This window comes from Pipistrellus hanaki, assembly GCF_964339955.1.
Source record: "Pipistrellus hanaki genome assembly, chromosome: 12".
In the NCBI taxonomy this organism is placed as follows: domain Eukaryota; kingdom Metazoa; phylum Chordata; class Mammalia; order Chiroptera; family Vespertilionidae; genus Pipistrellus; species Pipistrellus hanaki.
Window position 1 is genome coordinate 40,586,512 of NC_140514.1, and position 21,744 is coordinate 40,608,255.

The 21,744-nt window shown below is 55.5% G+C and overlaps 1 protein-coding gene across 14 annotated transcripts in view; it reads right to left on the bottom strand.

Annotated features, from left to right (window-relative positions):
* Positions 1-292: 292 nt before the first annotated feature.
* DCTN1 (dynactin subunit 1) overlaps positions 293-21,744 on the bottom strand; it is a 29,533-nt gene continuing 8,081 nt past the window's right edge. Inside the window, exons 1-32 of one of the 14 annotated variants that reach the window (XM_084901322.1) lie at positions 17,797-18,087; positions 15,929-16,174; positions 15,591-15,669; positions 15,414-15,448; positions 14,666-14,686; positions 12,447-12,464; positions 11,018-11,038; positions 9,617-9,811; positions 9,072-9,269; positions 8,716-8,920; positions 8,561-8,639; positions 8,308-8,467; positions 8,082-8,186; positions 7,722-7,913; positions 7,518-7,634; positions 7,184-7,336; positions 6,466-6,626; positions 6,193-6,361; positions 5,872-5,940; positions 5,578-5,640; positions 5,319-5,468; positions 5,000-5,161; positions 4,785-4,916; positions 4,495-4,620; positions 4,121-4,263; positions 3,752-3,918; positions 2,484-2,498; positions 2,187-2,320; positions 1,883-2,075; positions 1,595-1,674; positions 1,046-1,135; positions 293-718 (exon numbers count right to left, since the gene is read on the bottom strand). In XM_084901322.1, coding sequence (XP_084757448.1) covers positions 581-718; positions 1,046-1,135; positions 1,595-1,674; positions 1,883-2,075; positions 2,187-2,320; positions 2,484-2,498; positions 3,752-3,918; positions 4,121-4,263; positions 4,495-4,620; positions 4,785-4,916; positions 5,000-5,161; positions 5,319-5,468; positions 5,578-5,640; positions 5,872-5,940; positions 6,193-6,361; positions 6,466-6,626; positions 7,184-7,336; positions 7,518-7,634; positions 7,722-7,913; positions 8,082-8,186; positions 8,308-8,467; positions 8,561-8,639; positions 8,716-8,920; positions 9,072-9,269; positions 9,617-9,811; positions 11,018-11,038; positions 12,447-12,464; positions 14,666-14,686; positions 15,414-15,448; positions 15,591-15,669; positions 15,929-16,174; positions 17,797-17,829 — 3,849 coding nt within the window. In that variant the 5' untranslated portion in view covers positions 17,830-18,087 and the 3' untranslated portion in view covers positions 293-580. Of the gene's footprint in view, positions 719-1,045; positions 1,136-1,594; positions 1,675-1,882; positions 2,076-2,186; positions 2,321-2,483; positions 2,499-3,751; positions 3,919-4,120; positions 4,264-4,494; positions 4,621-4,784; positions 4,917-4,999; positions 5,162-5,318; positions 5,469-5,577; positions 5,641-5,871; positions 5,941-6,192; positions 6,362-6,465; positions 6,627-7,183; positions 7,337-7,517; positions 7,635-7,721; positions 7,914-8,081; positions 8,187-8,307; positions 8,468-8,560; positions 8,640-8,715; positions 8,921-9,071; positions 9,270-9,616; positions 9,812-11,017; positions 11,039-12,446; positions 12,465-14,665; positions 14,687-15,413; positions 15,449-15,590; positions 15,670-15,928; positions 16,175-17,796; positions 18,088-21,744 lie in introns of those variants that run through there. The other 13 variants (XM_084901330.1, XM_084901328.1, XM_084901329.1 and 10 more) reach the window with 13 other exon arrangements.

The following is a 21,744-nucleotide window of genomic DNA, read 5'->3' on the forward strand; positions in this document are numbered from 1 at the left end:
GCTGGCGGGGGAGTGACCACATCGTTAGCCCAGCTCCACCACCGGCCTGAGGAGCAGGGAAAGCCCAGGAAGCAGGGCTGACGGCTGCGCCCTCCTAGCTCCACAAACGAAGAGGTGCCGAGCCTGGGTCTATGCTTTCTCCCGCTCACAGAAAGATACTGCGTGTGATGCTGACTGACACAGCGTTCCACTGGCCACCACAGAGGGGGCCCAAACATGGCACAGCATCCCTTCTCCTTCCAGCTCGGAGCCGAATGGCCCAGGACCCACTGCCAACACCACACAGGAAGCATTGAAGCAGACGTTGCTTTAATCAAGGGGTGAAGTCCTCGGTTGGGGGACCTCATGCAGCCTTTGGTGGTGGGGTCTCAGGCTCTCCCCCACATGCCCTGATGCCCCTCCGGAGAGAGCACCCGGCAGAGGCCCGGGGCCGGAAATCAGGGAACCCAGGTCACCGGGAGGACAGGGCACTGGCAGATGGAGTGAAGCTGAATTGGGGCCAGAACAGCTTACACACACGCTTCTACCTGGGCCGGCTGAGCGGCCGTGCATCGGGGCGGGGCCTGTGGGGAAGGAGCACTTAAAAGATGAGGCGGCCGTGCAGCTGGTGCAGCTGCTCCTGGGTCAGCACCAGCCGGTGTCGCTGTCCGAGGCCAGCCGCACACGAGAAGGTCACTTTGCCCAGGTAGACAGTGTCGTCCTGTTGCTCCTCCTTGGCCTGGAGTAGGTGAGGAGAGACCCCCTTGTCAGGGACCCTGAGCCTGGAGACCAAGGTGTCCCTGGGGACAGGTTTTGGGGCTCCTGGGCTATGGTGATTACATTTTCCAAATAAGAGCTGGGGCACACGGTCTGACAATGGAGTTTAGAGCTCCTTCCAGCGTCAAAAGGCAGAGGAGTGGTTCAACTACTAAAACAGCGCGCCTGCTGGAAGCAGTGCAAGAACTCTCCGGTGGAAACCTGGACCTGAGACCCCAGAGGCCTCTTCAATTTCTGGGGGAGAGGGAAGGACCCACCTGAGCCTCCACATCCCCATGCTCCCGCTTACCCTGAGGAAGGCTGAGGAAGGGAAGGTGGCAAAGGCCGTGGGGACTGTGGCTCCGGGGCGCTGCGACACCGTCTCCTTGAGGACCTCATCCTGACGGCAGAGGGGGAACGGGTTCGTTTAGGGGACCCTCACAGGTAGCCCATTAGGTCACAGGGACACTAATGCCAGGGTCAGGGGCCCAGGCTTTCTATCCCTTCTGCTCTCGCCTGTCCCATTCCCACCCCAACATCCTGGGGATGTTGTAGAGACTAACCCCAAGGCCCAACCCTTCAACCTGCGGAGATCTCGGCCGACAGAGCTGCTCCTGAACTCTAACGTGACCCGGCTCAGCCCACTTTGCTGATGAGAATCTGCCCTCTATTTGCACCGAGACAGTGAGCATCCAAGGCAGGGACCTTGCCTTCCCTTCCACCTCCCTGCCACGTGCCACCGCACAGGGCTGGGCCCGGGGACTCCGGGAATGCCTATGGAAAGGAACGAGCTAAGGCTCCACCAGGGAATGCTGCAGAGCAAACTCTGTAGGGGGAGGAAGGACGGGTCAGAGCTGACCTTGAGCTTCTCGATGGTGTCGCTTAGGGACTTGAGCTGAGCCACTTGCTCCAGGAGCTGGGCCGACGGGCTCTTGGCAGCTGCGGGAGAAAAGGCTGGTGAGGCCCACCATGGCCCAGGCCAGCAGTGCAGGTACTGGACCCTCTTAAGGAGCACGCACATAACAGTGATGGATCACATAAACTGAACACTAGACCGAAGAGCAGTGTGGGCACTGCCTGGCCAGGGGCTACATCCCTGGGGCAAGGGTGGGTGTGTTCCTCGTCCCGGGGGTTGGCGGGTCCATACCTGGATTGGTGCGAGTGATGTCTACAACGTGGGTGTGCGTGCTCAGCTGATTCAACGTCTCCAGCAGCTGGCTGGTCTTACGATACAGCGCTCCAGGGGCCAGCTCACTGCCAGAGCCCTCACGGGGTGGGAAGGAGAGCTTTGCCACATGCAGAGGGGGCAGGGCTGCTAAGGAGGCCTTCATCTGGGCGCCCTGTGGGGGGGAAGAGGGATGGTGGTAAGGAGTGACAGAAGGCCCTGACATCCATCGTCGATGGGACAGGTATGCGCCACCTCCATCCCGGTCCTCCCGTGACCCCCTCACCTTGAGGATGCTGTTCTCATGCTGAAGCTGGGAGATGTGCAGCCTCATGGCAGAGATCTGCTGAAGCAGCAGCGGCGAGTCCTTCACCAGCCCCGGGCCTGGCATAGACCCAGATGCCTGCCCAGGCGAGCCTCCTGTAATGCCACAACAAATGCCACCCGTCTCAGGTGGAGAGCGGTGAAGGTGGACTCCATCCCTGCTCATCCCTTTCTTTAGCTCCTCCCACCCCCAGTACTGGCTGCTCCCCAGACCCCAATTCCCACCAGCCCTGGCAACCCCAACCAGGCGGGTCTCTACCTCGCTGTGGTTCTTCTGTGCTCGGGAAAGCCCACGGCAGCAGGAGGAGAGAGAGAGGAATTAGGAGATTTGAGGGTTAGGGGGACACACCTGCAGGAAAAGCCTTTTTCCTGACCACCATGTCTTCTCTGACAAGACTCTCTCTGCCCTCCACCTCGGAGGGAAGAGCAAGTGTGTGGGAAAGAAAGATAGGAAAGGGGAGTGAGGCCGTGAGGCAGGGTGTGACCTGTGAGCCAGAGTGCAGTGAGCTGTGCGTGGAGGAAGCACCTGGGGCATAAGGCTGCTCCAGCGTCTCTGCCTCCGACTCCATCTCCAGGAAGGGCAGAGGGGACACTCCCGAGACCTGACATATCGGTGCCCCTCCTGCTCCCAGTTGCAAAGCTTACGTTGAGGATGCAGATACATTCCTGTGCTCCTCAGCTCCCCACTGCTCTGAAACCCCTCCCCCTCCCCAAGGAACTGGAGCCATCTGCACCACGGAAGTCTACAGTCAAGGAGGTACTTGGTCACCTCTCAAGATCAAGAGGTGCCAGTGGCAAGAGGCTTTGATGAGGACAAGACCTAGGTGAGAGCAGCTGACAAGACGTGTGGGAAGCAGGAGGGTAGAACAGGGCTCAATTCTAGAGCATGTCTTCCAGAGATGAGATGGCTAATGAAGAGAGAGCAATAAGCAAACTCTAGGGCAGGTGAGAACTAAGATGGAGGTGGCCACTTCCTTGGTCAGGAAACTGGGGACAAACCAGACAAACTCAAGGTAAGGAGCCCTGGCCACACTACGAGACCAGGCCAAGGTCCGAACACAAGCCCCAGTGAAACTGAGAGAAGTCAGCCATGAGGGGCCAGCCTCGCCAGAGGGTGAAGCCACCTGGACTCTGGGGAAATGAGCCCAAACCGAAGACTCTGGGGAAATGGCCCTGCTGGAGCCACAGCATCACCAGCCTCCTGCAGGCTGGTGGCCCTCAGGATACGGGGCTTGGTCAGAAAGGCCAGCCTGCAGAGCCAGGAGGGACAGCTACTAGAGTCTGATGCCACCGTAACTCTGAGCTGCAATGACCACTTGGGAATGCCCCACCTTGGTCAGAGGGACTCTGCACGTGTCTTCGGGGGGAGTGAAATCTTGGTGAAAGCTGCCAGCGTGAAACTGGGCAAACACCTTCCTGGCTGCACATCCAGGGGTAAGAAGGGACAAAAGTAAAACTGAGGCCACAAGCCGGAGGGAAGGCCTTCAATCTCCTGCGGGCCAGTGCTGCCTGTCCCACTGCACTCACCACCAGCAATGCCAGAGACCAGGGTGGCAATACCCGAAGGAGGGGGCCCCCGGAGCCCCTCGATCGTGCGCTTGGACTGGCTGTTCAGCCGCTGCTTCAGCTCTGTCTTCTCTGCCTCTAGCTGGTCGATGTCGGCCTGGAGTGCATCCATCGTCTCCTCGAAGTCTCTGTGGCAGAGAATCGGGCTGGGGCGGTGTCCCTTCGTGGGGGAGGTCCCTGGCAGGTCACCCGGCTGGTGACATAATGGCAGTGGGCGAGGAAAGCGGTGACTGTTCACCTGGGGAGTCTCGCTGTGGGAGGGATAGCTGGGAGGCAGGGAGCTGCCGTGGGAGGGAGGGCTGAAGCAAGCAGGGCCAGGGAAGGGCTCACTTCTCCTTCTTCCGCAGCAGGGCCTGGGTCTCCTCCAGCCGCGTCTGGACCTTCTCGATGCGCTCGTCAGCGTCCTTGGCTGCGCTGTCCAGCTTCTTCTCCAGGAGGCTCAGCCGCACGTTGGCCTCGCTCAGCTCCTCCCCCTGGGCCAGGGCAGAGCTCCTAGTAGCTTTACATCCTCCACACCCCCTCCGGGGCCCAGGGCAGACCACGGACACAAAGCTCCCTAAGAGCCCACTGGAGCTCCCACTGATCACAGGCACCTCTTCGGCCCTCGACCCAACCCATCACCCATCTCAGCCTGATCCCCACACTCAGCTGCCATGTGCCCAATACTCCCTGGCCCCCAGATCCTGAGCCTCCCCTCCCCTCACCTTGATCTTGAGTGACTTCTTCAGCTCCTTGATAACTGTCTCTCGGTCTTCAAGCTTCAAGCCCAGGCCTTCGGCATCCGTGATCTCTGCACGAAGGGCTGCAGCCCGCAGCTCGACAGGGGGAGGCTGAGGGCCGAGGGGGAGTGAGGGAGAGGACATCACCAATGTGCTTCAGAGAACCCATCTTGCCTTCTAAGCAGGATGGTGCTCTCCAGATTCCAGCCTCCCACAACCAGCAGCAGCTCCGCTCCTCCAGGCCCCCGAGTCCCTCCGAGGAGCTCCGACCCAACCTTGCTGGGGGGCCGTTCGGCATCGTACTCTCCCTCCTGCATGGCTGTGGCCAGCTTGTTCATGGTGCTGATGAGGATGGTGCATGACTGGCGCAGACACTCATAGGGGCTGCTGGAGGGGCTCCCATAGATCTGTGGGGCCAAGGGCAGCAGTGAAAACCTCACTCTGGCCACCTGACTCCTCTACCACCTTCCGCCCAGCCATCCAGGCCCACCTGCTCGCTTGCTTTGAAAGCCAGCTCCTCCAGGGCAGCCACAGGCAGTCCCTCGTTCTCCGCCAGAGGGGCAATGAGCTGGGCGGCAGCAGCTGCCACCTCCTGCAGCACAGCCACCACCCATGTCAAGTGTTTCCTGCAGTCCAGGAGTGTGTCGGACACCTGTGCAACAGGCCAGAGTCAGGAGCCGCTCGGGTCCAGTACCACAGCTCCCAGCTACCTCAAAACCATTCTTGCCCCAACCAGATCCCGACTTTGACATACTGAGCCCCTCCTGGTTCTACTCAGCTTCCTTCCCTTCCCCGTCGCTGCCCGAAACCTGTGGTCCAAAGGCCAGAGCCGCTGGGATCCCAGGAGCATCTGTCCCTGGCATTCGCCTTCGGATCTTCTTGCAAAACTGGCGGATGTCACTGCACGAGGTTTCCAGGTCCCGGAGCAGGAGGGCAATGTCTGAGGCCTCCTGCCCGCCCTACTCAGGGAACAGGAAGTGGATGGGGAACAAAGTCAACGTCAGCTGACGGTGAGGAGGGGGAACTAGGAAGGCAGAGGAGCTCAAAGAGATCCAGCTGTGCTTTTACCTGCAAGAAGGCACGCAGCCGTCCCACCTCCACGCCCATGCAGTCCAGGGCACTCTGGGTGAACTGTGAAGACAGAAGCACGTGCCTGTCAGCACCCATTAGGAACCCTCATCATCTCTAAGAAGTCCCCACTTTATGCTGACCCCCATACATAAGCAGGTTCTCTGGCTTCCCTGATCTGGCCTTAGGGATGCTGTTCCGGTCTTAGGTGAACCCTGAGGGCCAGACCTCTTGACCTGAAGCCTCCATTTCTGATCTGTACAGGGGGTTTAATCACCAGCCCAGACACTTCACCTTGATGTGGTCGGCCAGCTGCATGGTACTGTCCTCAGGCTGTTCGGCAAGGTGGATGCTGTACAGATGCTGAGAGAGGACCAAGAAACAGACAGCCTTCAGGTCTTGGAAGGATGGGGAATTGTTCCCAAATAGTTTGACTCCCAGTCATCACAGGGCTCCAGAGGTACCAGAGGACCTAAACCCCCAAGAGCTACGTCCTGAGGCAAGTTCAGCTACAGTGAGCTGAGCCTTAGGCACACGACCTGGGCTACACTGGCCGCAGCGCAGAATGAGAACCCTCCCCTCCCTGCTGCACCAAGCTGTAATCCTCGCACAAACCTGGTAGTACTTGATGGCCTTGGTGAGAGGCTCCACGTTGACAGTCTCATCCAGCTGGTCCTTGTGCAGCAGCTCAATGAGGAAGTCCAGGGAACGCTCATGGGCACTCATCTCAGGATAGAGGCTGCCCACCTTCTTGTACACATCCACGTTGCACTGAGAGAGGGCACTAGAGACCAAAGAAGGGCCCCGTGAGGCCAGGGTCTGCCAGGCAATCCCAGTTCCATCCAATCTGGAACCTGCGGCCTTGAATGGGGGTCAGGGCTCACTTACTGCTCATAGCGGTGGAGTGTAGCTTGCAGCAGACTCAGCGAGTACACCAGCCCAGCGGCAAAGCTGAGCTGCTCCCCCACAGCTCCTCGAAGCCCGGGCCGCTCTGAACAGTTCTCACTTAGTTCAAACTTCTCCTGGGCCTGCTTCCGGATCAGCTCTGCCTGTGGGAAGAAGTGCCAGGGACCTGGGCTCAGAGCAGGGGATGGAGAACAGACTCAGGAATACAGAACACAGGTGACCAACTATGGCAAGGGTGGGAGAAGGAGATAAAACAGAAACAGCTCTTAGCTGGGCAGGAAGTCTCCCAGGAGAAAGGGCAATGACGTGGTGATTACTGAGCTGGGAAGATTTGAGATGTGGGGATGAAGGGACTGGGAACCAGTGGGACCAAGCTCTTTCCTGCAAGCTTCAAGCTGCTGCCTGCTACCCTTCCACTAGCATGCTCCCTGTCCGTTACACCCCGCAACCTCCACTCCTAGTCATCTTCTGGGTCTTAGCTCAAATGGTATTCCTCAGAGACATCCCTCCATCTAAATCAGCTCTCCAACTGTGCACTCTCAAAGCAGCTGCCTCCCCTTCATAACAGGCCCCATCTACAACTCTGCTGACTACATCCCTCCACTACATCGTACACTGTGTGAGTAGCGGTGCTGACTGCGGCTTCACTCGGCTTCCTCGCAGCAAGTTCAGCAGGTTCCTGCCGAACGTGTGGCCGTACCTTGCAAATGAGACGAGGCATGAGCAGCAGCACCAGGACGCAGTCATGGTCGCCTCCTGGCCGAAGGAAGCTGTCGGGCATGAAGGCTGTCAGCAGGGATGTGTGCCGGTTGGCCTGGGCCACCTCCATCTGCCTCAGTTCCATCTCAATTGCCTGCGAGGTGGACAGAAAGGCGGGCTCTCAGCCAGGCTGAGAGAGTCCCAGACCCGTGTCGCCTTGTTCCCCCAGGTCCCCTGCTTCCCCTCCTCCAGAAGCCCCACACCAGGTCAGTCCACACCGCGCTCATGCTGAGCTCCCAGCACTCTCCCCTCTCTGGCCCACTCGCTTTCCTGACCTTGGCATGGGCCTTCGTCTCAGCAAACTTGATTTTGAAGTCAAAAGTCTCCGGGGGTGGCTGCTGCTGCCGCTCCACAGATGCTTCCTGCTGGTTTGTCAGTTCCCGATTCACATCCTGGGAGCAGAGATGGACAGTGAGGCACAGCTGGGTCATGAGGGAGGCCTGGGTGATCCTGGGTGGAGAGCAGGGGTGAACAGGCACCTGCAGGTGGGCGGTCAGCTGGCGGTATTTCTTTATGGTTTGCTGGTAGTCTGCAACTGTCTCCTGGGCCGCCTCCACACGCTTCTGGGCCTCCCGTACCCGGGCGCCCGCCATGTCCAGCTGCTCCCGCAGCTCCAGTTCCGTCTCACGTGCATTCTCCTGCAGCTCATCATTCATCTCATTTATTGCTTCCTGGGAGACCACGGGGGAGTTGGGGCAAAGGAAAGGCAAGGTCAGGGTAGCAGGCAGGGTGGGCCCACTCACCATACACCCTGCTCAAAGGTCAGGGGTCATGTGTCAATCCCTCTCTTGGCTATTCCCTTCATGGGGGTCAGAAGTCATGCTCTGCTCTCCTCTTACCAAGTCCCCCACGGTCTCTCTTAATTCCCGCACTTTCTCCTCCAGGTTCAGGTTCCGGTCTGTCAGCATCTCCACCATCTCCTCCGCACCCAGAGCAGCATCCACCTGTGTCCCAGGGAAGGAATGGGAGACGGGCTGCTGGAAGGTGCCTAGAGAGAGGAGGCCCCCACAGGAGTCTGGAGGGACCTATAGGGGGACTCTGAGCGAGAGGCTGGGCTCCCCACACCTGCTCCTTGAGTTCATCGATGGTGCTTTCTGCCTGGCTCAGCTCATCCTGCAGACGCTCCCGCTGCTGCCTCACAACCTCCAGCTCTTGGTTCTTCTTTTCCATGAGCTTCTGGAGTTTTACGTGCTCCTGCTTCTCTGAGGAAGAAAGATCCCGCATCCTGTGGGAATCGGGGAGAAAGAAGAGGGAGTGCGTGTCAGAGACACTGGGCAACGGCGCTCTCACGCACCTGCACAGCGGTGAGGGGACCTACCTCACCAGGGCATCCTTCAGGCGGGCGTTCTGCTCCTCGAGCTGCTTGAGCTGATAGCTGGATGCAGCCCCATCTGAGCCTGAGAAAAACCATGGACACCTTCAGACGTGATTCCAACCCCACCATCCGAGCCCCCGCAGCTCCGGGCCCTTTACCCTTCTCTTCAATCTCAGCCTTGAGAATCTCCAGGTCAGTGGTGAGCTCATCCACACGCTCCTTCAGCGCCTCCACCTCCTGCTGCAGGGACTCGGCCCGCTCCTCGGCCATCTCCTTGTCCAGAGTGGCCATCTCGATGGCGTCGGCGGTGTCGGCCATCTCCTCCATGTAGCGTTCCTTTGCTTCCAGCGCCTCCTTGGCTTCCTGGGGGGAAGAGGTTGGTGGAGGCACAGGTACAGAAATGCCTCATGTGCCCTATCTCACAGAATGTTCCAGGCTCCAGCTCCCGCTGAGTTTCCAGTTCGCTGTTTCGGGCCCCAGGCCTCCCAGCCACCCCCTTCCTCCCGAGTCGCACCTTCCTCGCCTCTTTGAGACGCCGCTGCAGGTCTGCCTGCTGCTCCTGCATTTTGCTCTTCCATTCCTGCACCTGCTCCAGCTGGATCTTGTGCTTCTCCAGCTCTTTCAGCTTTGCCTTGTCTTCTGCCCGTTTCAGCCGCAGTGTCTCCAGTTTCTCCTCCAGGTCGCGTACCTGGGCCTTCAGCCCCTCCTCCTCCTGCGAAGAGACCCCTTGTTCTGCGCACAGTGTCCCCCTCCTCCCCACTAGAGCTTATTCGTCTAAGCTGGAGGAGAAAGGATAGGAATGTGTGCAAACATCATTCCAGCCCCAGACTCAAAAGCAAGTGGCATATAAATATCTGAGAAGAGACCAAACATACGGGGAAAGTATGAAGAAGGACAGAGAAAGCGTAGCTTAGTCGATGGCAGGGTACCCAAATGCCTTGTCCCAGCCCTTCTAATCCAAGTTCTGGATGTTCCCCAGCCCCGGGAAATGTCCAAGAACTGCCAGGATCGCAGGCCTCTTTTTGTCTTGGCTCATCTTCACCCCACCCCAGTACTTACCTTGGAGGGAGAAGGAAGTGGGGGGGCTGCTCCAGGAGAGGTGAGGGCCGGCGTGGGGATGACAGGTGCGGCCAGCGGAGTCTGAGCCGGGGTGCTGGGCTCACTGCTACTCAGCTCCCCTGCTGATGCCGAGCCGGAGGGGCCCAAGGAGCTACTGGCTCCGGCCACCCCAGTACTACTAGCTGGACGGGTGGGCTATTCAGAGGGTAGGGGCAGATGAGAAAGAGTAGGGGACAGAGGTTGTTAAAGAGAAAAAGACAGAATATGAGAATATGGCGAGGGAAGGAGACAGAAAAGGAAAAAGGCAGAGAGTATCAAGTACAATGAGAACAGAGGAACAGTGAAGGGAAGAAAGAAAATGACACAGTCAGAGATAGTGACAAAGGACAGGGAGGAGAGAAGGGGGTGGAGGGGAGGGGGAGAAGGGATGGAGGAAGACATAAGATTATAAGGCTCCTCCCTTGGCACTGGCCCCACATTCCTCCCAGCCCCGGCACTGCCCCCTCAGAGCAGGATCCCTAACTCCCCAGGACTCCCTTCTGTGACCCCTTGTGATCATCCTAGCAGCTAAGTCCTCCCAATCCTATCGTGCTCTGGGCCTACGCCCCCCACCCCAGAGAGAAAAAGGGCCTGGATGTCATTTCCAGAGAAAGAATAGACTGCGGTTTGTTCTCTTTCAAGTCCCCAAGAAGACTGGCTAAATGTGGGTGCCAGGCTCTATACCCCGGCTGGGCCCTCCCTGCTCTTTGGGAATCAGGCTGACTCTCCCTCGTTTGGTCTATTTTAGGGGACCCTGCATGTACAAGGGCCAAGGTGAAGGTTGTGTCTCAGACACTCCCTTGAAACAAGGCCAGCACAGCCAACCCTTCTGCCACCTCCCTCCTCCAAGATGAAGAGGCTCTAAGCAGGCGCCACCCCCAGGCCTGTGCAGGGCTGGGCGGAGAAGCTGCCGAGGCCCCAGGCCTTAGAGCAGACAGGCCTGCCCAGTGTTCACCTGAGTGCCGAGCTCGGAAGCTCTGACACTCAGAAACCACATGTACTGACAAGCACGCCTACCTCCTTGTCCCCTGACATTTGTGAGGCCAGGTTCTTCTCCACCTGTCTTTCTATGCCTGCCCCATCAAAACTAGTCAAACACCCTTCTTCAAGAAAGCCTGCTTATCCACAACCACTCTCATTTCTCTTCTGCATTCAAACAACTGGCTCAGACATCCTCCCAAAAGCCAGAGTCTTTTCCCCAGGAGTGATCTGTCACTACCTTCAGTGCCCTCACTCCCATGAAAAGAGAACCCAGGATGCACTGTGACAAACTCCTGCTTGGTCATACACATGCCACATACATGCACATGCCTGAACTTTGTGTACACTCTGCAATGGCTTGCACAGAGGCCATTTTCTCACCTTGGGCCGCCGAGTTGTGGTCTGGACAGGCAACAGGAGCCAGAGGAGAAGTAGTCAGGAAAGAAAGGACAGTGGCACAAAGATAGACAGGAAAAGGGGCAGCAGTGAGAGCAGAAGAAATAACAGCAATGGGGCTACGATTAGCCCTCACCCCGGCCCACCCCCTTCTCCTTCCAGTGAATCATCTTGTTCCTACTCCAGGAACTCAGAACTTTAGCCTCCCATTGGTTCCTTCTCCCCCTTATGCCCAACCCTTGCAGACCTCACCACTTCAAACACCCTGGACATCCCAGAACCCCATTCTCCTTGACTGAGCCACAGGGGACCAAAGGCAGCAGCTGGTGGAAAAGGTCTCCAGAGACCAGGCCTTCTGAAAACAACTTCTGGCAGCCTAGCCCAGAGCCAGAGGCCCTGCCCACCCACCACTCCCAAGGACTTTGCCCGGTCAACCTCCTTCTTTCAAGTGCTGGACTCCAGAGAGGATCCCCTAGAAATAACATGTGACAAGACTGGTGACAGGAGGCCAGAGGTGAGGGATACTACCCCAACGGAGGAAATCGGGCCGCCAAGGCAGAACAACACTGCTGTCGTCCCTACCCCCAACCCACCCCCTGCCCAGGAGCTGATCCTATAGCAGTCTCCCTCCCTAGGGCCAGGGCTCAGGTGTCAGGTCCGTGAGTGCTGCATTAGCCAGAAGCCCAGAGCTCAGCAAAGTAACCCCACCCTGCTGCAAGGAAGGAGGAGGGGGCGGACAGCAGCATACATCAACTACCACTGAAACCAAGTCTACAATCCCTCAGGCTACTGCAGAGTAGTAAGTAGATGATGGACTTCAACCCCAAACAGCATTCTTGCTACCCAGTATCTCCTGGTTCCAGCAAAGACAAGATTTGGCCTGGGCCCGTTTGTTGGAGACACTGAACCCAAGAAAACCAACCCCCGCCCTCCTGCCCTGAGCTAAGCCTCCATGGCAGGTTGTAGGTAAAAAATTACTCTAAGGTCTTCATCCCATCTGGGGAAAGCCCACTGATACAAGCCCTGGTGGAGGGAAGGGTGCTGCTGGGAGTACAACCAGGAGTCATTCTAGCAAAGGTCAGGGGAGGTATGTCTGCTGGAGGCAGGGAGACATCTGAACCTGCTTCCCCCGATGCTCCCAGAGCTGCTTTGCAGCAGAAACTGCCTGAACCCCAAGCCTGAAGGCCACTGGGTACAAGGCCTAGAACACAGACTCAGAGCCCCAAGAAGGCGGGGCAGGGAGCAGAATGCTCAGGGCACAGGCCATGGCAGGGACACACACTTCTCCCAGCCCCCACCGTCATCTCTGCCCTCCTCCCCAACCAGGTAGACAGATGAAGTCCCCACCCCCACCCAGCAGCCTGCTGCCATCGCCCTGGCAACCCGGCAGCAGGACCAGAACAAGCAAGAGTACCTTTCGGGCTGTCGGTGCCTGTCTCATCATTGCAGAAAACCAAAGAAAGCCAGGACAGGAAAGAGGTGACACAGAGGAGGATGGACACACAGAGGAAGGACAGACAGAGGGAGGGAGGGAAAGAGACCGAACAGAGGGAAAGGCGGCGGAGACAGGAGATTAGTGCATCAAATCCCAACAATGCAGCCTCAGCTTCCCGGCCAGCAGCTTCCCGGCCCGCAAATGGCTGTGACTCGGATGCAGAAGCCCCACAGATGCACAGGGGGGCCACCAGGCTCCTGCGGGCACCACAGAGGCGCCGGCCCAGTTCTCCAGCTTAGGCTTATGGCAGCCTCAGTGGCCGCAGCACCAGCTCCACCTGACGTCATGCACCCACCCTCCTTTGCTCCTTGGGGGTGGAGCCACTGCTCCTCGGTCACCTAGCAACCGCCTGACTCCGCAGGCTCCTCCTCCTCCTCCTCATGACTGGACAAAGTCCTGCGCAGAGCCCGCCCAGCTTCTTCCTCCTTCTGAAACGTGTGTACTTTTGTGTGCACGTGTGTGGCTCCTCCCTCTCCCCTCCATGACCATCCCCAACTATTTGTTCCAAGAAACTGCGTTGGGGGCCATCCAGAAATAGTACTTTCTGGGGCCAGTGCATCACTGGGCAGGGATCACTGCTCCATCAACCTCGCTCATACTCATCCTCCTCTCAGCCTGCAACCCCATCAACACTACTTCTCTCTTCTCATCACACACACACACACACACACACACACACACACACACACGCACCCCTCTTGCAACTGGCATCAGCTCTGCGGGCACACAGTGAGATTCAGAAACCCCGGGACCTTCAGCAGCAGCTTTAATGACCCTCCCCTGGCTGCAGGCAGGGTAAAGCCTGTCTCTAAAGGGCTTCCAGGACGGACAGGGTACCTTGCAGACACATCTGGGTTCCCTTCTGCCCTCCCTCTCACAGTATGTTCTTTTGTTCTGGAGTTAGCTCCCTGTTCCCTGGCTAAGTGAGCTGCTGTGAGAGGACACTGGAGAGGGAGACCTTGACTGACATTGCACCATGAGCAGAGGCTATATCCCAGCTCAGGCAGCCCGGCTGGGCTTTGCCACATTTCCCCCAGGATTTGGGCATGGCTCAGGCTGCAGCCAGAACTCCTCCATAGACATCAGACTACAGGTCCATGCTCTTCTCTACTCCGAGGCCTGATGTGAGAGGAGAGCCCCAACCAGGAGACAATCATCCAGGGAAGAAGCCAAGTTTCCATGACCTTGGAATAGGTCCTTTAGAGCATTATTTTCCTTCTTACATCCCCATTCCACCAGAGCCAAGACCCCAAAGCAAGTCCCAGCATGTGGTCTCTTCGATGCCAAGACTTCAAAGTGAGGACCCATCACCAACCAAGAGTTGAAGGGAGATGTTTTCCTCTCCCCTCCCACTGTCCCCCATCCAAGAGCTTTCCATGCAAGGTCAAAAGGGCCTAAGACAGGCTGGCAACACGGAAATCACAGAACTGCACATACAGCACAGTACATACAGGTCAGACAGGCACATGCAGGTCAGAGACAGCCTGGGCATGGGCCCACGGCACGGGCTGGTGTAAGGAAATGGCCATGGCAGCAGCTGAAGAATTGAGCCCCACTCCAATGTTGATGGAAGGCTGCAAGGGGTAGAAGGTGGGCCTTGGGGACAACATCAGAGGAAAGAGGAGGCAGGGAAAGACTGGTGGAACAGAGTGAAACTGGGCATCATGACAGTGCCCACCCAGAAGTAGGCACAGACTCTCTGGCTTTCCACCCTGGGATGGTCTTACTGTGATCTGACTTCCCCCTCTTCTTGCCCAACCACCTCACATAGTACTTTCCGCATCCCCAGCCCTCCAATCTCTCCTCCCACTGCCCCAAGCTTGAAGACCCCACTGTAACCCAGTGAAGGCTCCAGTCCATGCTGCTGCTATTTATAGTCAAGTGATCGAAGTCTCTGACTGGAAGTCCTGAGGTGAGGAAGTGAGGAACTGTCCTAATGAATGCTACCTGGGCCTCGACACCGAGCCTGATATCCTCGCAGCCCTCAAAAGCACTCTGAAAGACAAGGCCGCCATGTCCTCTGGCCAGCCCAGCCCAAGGTCACACACACATGCATGCAGCAGCCTGAGACATGCAGGACAGCTGGGGAGGGGGCTCATGGCCCTCACCCACCCAGGCACAAATAGTAAACACACCACCTTCTTAGGCTTCAGTCCCCGCTGCATGAGGAGTAGGAAAGGGAAGAGTTAGAGAACAGACGTCACACTGGGCTAACCGGTCAAACATTCGGAGTGTAGGTATTAATATCAATGCAGGCATGCACAGGCAAAGAGGGACTTAGGTCACTGTCAAGCCCTGGGCACGTGACATGAGAGGGGTCTCAATAACCAGCTTCTAGGGTGGCCACACCTTTGCCAGAGAGCTGAAGAGTCTGAGCCCCCCTCACACACCCCGTGCGGAGCAGCAAAAGGGAGCTAGGAGGGGCCATCTGCATACCGCCTAAAACAGGTGGCAGAGGGCCCAGCTCCTTACCATTCACTTGTGAACAGGAAGCCCCTTCTTCCTCTAGCTCCTCCCTTACCCTTTCCTCAGACCTCTTAAATCTTGGCAGCCTTGGGTACCAAAAGGTAGGAAGTTGACAACAGCATACTAGGGTCAGACCTGTCCTTCCTATCACCCCTAGCCCAGGTCCCATTTGACCCTGACTTCTGGGCCTTAATAGTTGTTTCTTGCTGAACTTCTGAGCCCTAATAGTTGTTCCACCTTTACTCACTCCTAAAACAGCAACTCAGACCCAGAAAGCTTCCTTTCCAGGGAGGATGGAGACTGGAAGGCTAACTCAGCTTACTCACCTATGGCTTCTACCTTCCTGACATTGGGTCTCCCTCCCCTCTCTTTTCCTCCCTCTCCTCTCTATTACTTCTCACTCCCACCCCAACCACTCACCAGTTTGCTGGTCTTTGCAGCTGAGTCAGTTCCCTCTGTAGAAAGCAAGAGAACATTATGGCAGATAGGAAAGTTATAACAAGAAAAGATAGTGATGATGGAAAAAAATCTCAGGATCCACTGTGGCCACTATGGACTCCTGGATGTGGAGTGGCAACATAAGTGGGTGGTTGTTACCTCTTTTGAGGGCCTTTGAGGCAGAAGAATCAGGTGTCTCTGGGGAAGTTGTATCTGCTCCATCTTCAAACACCTGGATCTGAGGCCACAAAATAGATTCAATAAAGCCATATTAAGAATGTTACGCTGTAATATGGGGCCCTCCCCAGACCCCAAGCAAGCTTGGTGTACAGAGCAGAAGATAAGGGTATATCTTCAATCTTACCTCCCCCACTACCTCCCACTCCCTCAACCAGAGACTTATGTTCATGCCCAGGAATAGGGAGCACCAACACATTAGCTGCACATGCAACAGAGCATGTGAACATGAGTATTCACACACAGAAGGGTGTGAGTACCTGGGATTGGCGCACAAAGATGCCATGCCCTTCGTCACAAGTGAAGTATTTCCTGCCTTGGACAGTTCCATCATTCTTGCCCTTTGCTTCATCCAGGATCACGCCTACCCATTTGCCAGTGGCAAAGAGTGTGGCTCCAACATAGGCCACAGTGCCTCGGTGCCCTTTTCCAATCACCTCCACACGGGAGCCCACGCGCAGAGGCCGGGCACTGGCCTCTGCACTCATTCTGCTGCCGCTGGACGTCTGAAAGACACGTGCAAACATACACAGTTAAAGCCCTCAAAGGTGTCTTCCTAATGCATAAGAAGGGCCCCAGGCAGGACCCTGAGCTGAAGAAGGACCAAGAATCACTTCCCAGTACCCCACTTACAGGGTGAAGTGGACCCCCAAATTCCCTTCTGACAAAAAGTCTTCCAAGACTTCTCTAAACTCTTCTGAAATCTGCTAGAATTTTAAGGAGTTTATATTTAGATTCTATAACAAATCAGAATTTATTGACAGATCTGTGAATGTCACCACATGGCTGCTTTCTCAGGAGCACTGCCCCCCACACTGAAGAAGGGTGTGAAACTCAAGCAAATACTACCTCCATTTAGAACAGGCTCCCCACAACCCAAAGCTCTGACTCGGGAGCCTGAGCTGGAAAGATGGGTGATTCAGTAAGTAATCCCCCGGACATCCATCCCCACCCCCACTGTCGCCTGTCTTCCCTCTGTTTCAACAGCTCTCCTAGGCGTCTCTCTTCCAGTCCTCAAGTCACCACCGTCCTTCCTGACCTGACTCTCCTGACCCCCAGCCACACACCTGCCATGACACTCCGGGCTGCCTCACTGCAGCCCACTGAACCATTGAACTCCCTTCTTCCTGCCCTAGCACTGTTCCTCAACTCTCTCCCCCCACGGTGTGTTGCTACAAAAAAGTAAAGCAAAGGCCAGGGAAATCAGGTTCCTCGGATCTGTCCTGCACACTGCCCCCGAGACTGGCCAGCAGTCCAAATGGACGGTGAGCGCCCCGAGGATGGACAAGGCACAGGAACGGACTAAACACTGTCCTTGGGAAGCTCTTGTCTCTGCACACCAGTGATGACAGGACACAACTGAAAGTAGGTTCCAAACAGGCCCGTGGTTGAGAAGAAAATCACACCTGAGCCATTTTCGGCGACAGCAGCCCCATGAACCAGGGCCTTGCAGCACACAAGTGAAGGAGGTGTGAAGAAGTGACACCGTGGTCCTCAGGACTCCACGGGGCTCCCTCCCGATGCCTGCACTTGGCTCCAGAAGGGAGCCCTGCAAAAGCATGTCACTCCCTAACTCCCTTCCCCAAAGAGCACAGCCAGGGAGGCGAGGAAGGTGAGCTCCCAGGGGCTCCTAGACCCCAAATCATACCTGGGGTGTGTAGGGTGCCTCTCACGGACCTATCAATAAAAGGAACTGACACTGACACCAAGACTGGCCCCAAACTTAGAGACGCTCCCCGACCTCCGAACCCTAAAAAGCCTCTCTGATGCAGGGGGACACACAGTGGTACTGATTCCATCACAGCCAGAAGGGAGAAAGGAAGTGACAAACAACAAAGCGGCTCTAAAGAAAGGCTTCATATAAAGCCATTCCAGCCCACCGACCCCATTCACAGCCACAAAGATTGTCTATCCCCCAGCAGCAACCTCTGCCCTGGGGTCCAAATAAAGCCAAAGGGTGGGCCTCGCCTGCCCCAGCTCCGGGAGGGAAGCCGGTCCAGCCTAACCATCAGGCTGCGAGTGGCCCGTCCCAGCTCCAGCCGTCTCCCCAGCCCCCACAGCCATGTCCACAGGCACCAGGCCTTTCCCAGCAGCCTTCCCAGGACCACTGCAGATCAGGGCCACTTACCCGGCTGTACACGTGCCTCTTGCTCTGGGCCATGTCGCTCCCTGGGCCTGGCCTCTACCCCCTCCCCGGCTGACCAAAGACAGAGAGAAAAGGCAGAAACCCAGGCGAAGGGTCAGGGCCCCAGGCCCTCGTGGACAGACACAGAAGCCATCAGACGTGGCCCACCCCAGTCCATGGACCTGCTGGGACACGGGTGGGGACAGAGGTGGGGACTGAGGAGCAAGTCCCCTCTGCTGCCCGAAGATTCCTGAGCCCAGAGACAGGAATCCTGCTTGCCAGCTGATGAGTCTCACTCTGCGGCTAGTGCTGCTCTAGACTTGTCAGGGACCGTGTTAGCATCTGGGTCCTAGTGCCCCCATGCTTCACCTGGGCCAGACAAGAAGGGCAGAGACTACGGGGCAAGGCCCAGCCACAGACCCTCAGCACTCTGACATTCCTCCTACACCCCCTGACATTCCTCCTACACCCCCACAGCACACTTGCCCCCCAGGATGGGAGGCCTCCGCAGGCCTGAAAGCAACAACTGCCAGCGCCTCCACACAGCCAACATCAGGGTTATTAACCCCCTTCCTGGTGCTCTTCTCCCTCCCCCCTGGAAACTCTGGACTCAGGGTCCAGACTCAGGATATTAGGGTCTGAATTTGAATCTCACACTGGGCAGAGGAGCCAGTGACAGCAGAGGAAGGGTAATAGCAGAGGCAACTTCACGCACAGAGCAAAGCAAGTCAACACCCAGTCCCACCTCGCTGGCAAAGACTGCCATCACTCTTCTCCCTCCCGGTTGTTGTAAGGGCCAAGCTCTGAACCTCCAGATTATCAGGTTCACCTGGATTCCTGGGGTGTGGTCAAAAGCACAAGGCCCAGCTTACCTCGACCACCTGCCCCGTGTACTTGGCCTTGCCTCCTAGGCATCTCCTTAACAAAAATGATCAGATGGTTCATTTTCTACACTTAAGTACTAGTTCACACAGTGCTTTTAGCCATGTGTTACTTTTTAATGAAAAAATGCTTAATAAGATGGTGAATTCTAGTAAACCGCCTTCAGAGGACTATGTAACGGTACTGCTTCACTCATTTTACCCATCTAACATGGGTGAGGACCAACAGACCAGGGTCGCTGCCACGAAGTAGCCAACAAGGCTGGCCTGGGGTCTGACCGATGGCTCCACTGGGCGAGGTGTGGACCCGCTGGGCCTAGAAACAGATGCATGCCTTGTCTGACCTGGGTTTCCCTGGGCCTTCCTCCGCTCCACCCTCTAGGGCAGGCCAGGGAGCGTAAGAGTAGAATGAGAGCCAACAGCCAGGTCTAAAGCCCAAACACCTTTCCATACGGTTAGTCCTGGGCAATCCCCCAGGAAACCACTCTTCTCCTCTCCTGCAAAATCTCCACGTTGCCTCCGTTCTTCCCTAAACACCATCACACAGGCGGACGGGGCCATGCCGGTCCTTGCAGCATGGACTTCACATGTTCAGAACACCTTACAGTCTACGGAGCACTCTGCTTTCTGACTCAGGCTGCTTACGTTCAATTCCTGGCTTCACCACCTGGTAGCTATATAAATTTGGTCTAGCCATTTAACAGCTCTGTGCCTCAATTCCCTCATCTGTCCATCGGGAAAAATCAAAGACCATACTTCAAAGAGCTGTTGTGAGGACTAGCCGAGATAATCCATGTAAAATATTTAAGACACTGCCTGGCCCTAACTGGTTTGGCTCAGTGTTTGGAGCGTCTGCCCACGAACTGAAGGGTTCCAGGTTCAATTCCAGTCAAGGGCACGTACCTCAGTTGCAGGCTCAATCCCCAGGCGTGAGCAGGAGACAACCAATTGATATGTCTCTCTCTTTTACATCGATATTTCTCTCTCTCTGTCTCTCCCCCTCCCTTCCACTCTCTCTAAAAACCAATGGGGAAAATATCCTTAGGTGAGGATTAACACACACACAAAAAGACATTGCCTGGTATTTAGTAAGTATCCAACAAAAGTCAGCTAATAACACCACAGTAACACCATGGAAAGGCAGGCCAGGGAGAATGCCGACAGGGAAACTGAGGCTCAGAGAACTGAACCACTTTCCTGGCGTTACACAGAAGGTGAGGAATGGAGCCAGAACTGCAGCTGAAGCCTAAACTGAAACCCTCCGCACATCCTGTTGTCACCTGTCTCTAGGCTTCCCGGCCTGCTCTTCCTCCAGACACACGGCCTTCAGAAATTCAAAAGAGCTGAGATCTCAGAACAACCTTACAGCTCATAGCCACACAGGTATATACAGACACCTAACCTATTGGAGGCTGTTTCTGCTTCTATAATACGGGAATAATTATCTATATTAATTAATGTTATGAGGCTCCAATAAGACAAAACACATAAAACTGCTTTGTAAAAAGTGCAAAAGTACAAAAAAAAAGCCACCTGACATGGCAACAGATGCTATCTTAGTCTTAAAATAAAATATCTACACAATCAATATTATAAGGTTTACAGACAGGAAAAAGATGAGCTAGAAAGAAAAGGGGTGCCTATGTCTCAGATTTTAGGTGGTTTTTTGGATGTGTTGAGAGGAAAGATCTACAAACACTTTAAGTGGTGAACACAGTATGAGTAGAGACAGAAACAATTTTGTTTCACTAGGGAATATCAAAGACTAGCTGAATTGAAGTGAAGAATTCAAGATGAGTTCGTCTATTAAACTACAAGCCTTTTAAAATGGAGCCCACAACTCTTTCTCTTTATGATCCCATCACCCTTAGCTCATGGAGTCAAATATTTATTGGCTAAATGAACACATTAATATTGAGATATACTAGGAGGTAAGTATGGATAGTCAGGGGTTTAACATCATGTAGAGATAGATGGACTTGATAGTAACAACAGGAAGCCAGTCTCTTCCTGAGCAGGGGATGAGCACAATGAAAACTACCTTAGGAAGATCAAACTGGTGGCTCAGTGGATGGAGTGGAGACAGGAGCAACGTGGTAAAGATGGGGGTAACAGCACGGGAGCTCCTGCGGAGGGTCTGAACCAGGTGAGAGAGAGTCAGAGATAGAGGAAAGGGGCCCATTTTGAGGCAGGAGCAAAAAGCCCGGGAAGACTAAAAGATGGGCCTGCATGGGCTCTGGAGACAGAGACCTGGCTACAGCTCTGGTTCTACTTCCTCACCTGTATGACTCTGGTCAGATATTTAACTCAGAGCCCGTTACCTCACCTGTAAAAAGGGGGAAGTAGTGCCCACCTCACAGCGATGTTGTGAGGATTCACTAAGACTGAAATAAAGCATTTAGCACAGGACCTGGCAGAGAACATGTGCTCAAGGAACTGTTGACAACGTCTTCATCATGATTGAGAGGGTACATCAATGATGACATGCACACAACACAGTAGGGATAAATAAGTGCTGCATAAATAAAGGAATGCACAAATAAGTGAATGAATGAATAAATGTGGGAGTTTTCAAGCATGAGTAATGGAAGAATGATGATGAAAACATTAACAGAATTGGGGGGAGAGGGGGAGGAAGACTGAAAGCATTAGGAGAAAGTAAGTCTTGTTCTTAGGGCCTCCCCTGGGGCAAATTTATTTGTGTACACTAACACATGTGTTCCACTGTCTCCTTCCAAAATGCACCCGTCATGCAGGCAAAACAGAGTCCATTGCCTCCCATCTACAGGTGATGGGCCGAGTCTCATGGCCAGACAATGGCAGGGGCACACAGTCCTTCCACAGCACACCGGGCCCACCCCACGTCACAGAGGATAGTTCCAAGTCACATGCTCTCTCAGCCAAGGAGAAGACAGATATTCGCTAGATGTCTAATCTATTTTCCTCCCCAATGATATTAAATACTATTAAAATGTCTAGGAAAATAGGAAGAGAAGAAGGGAATATTGGGTCTAATAAATTAGTTACTACTGATCCTGGTGAACATTTCAGAATATGGCAGGATAACAGG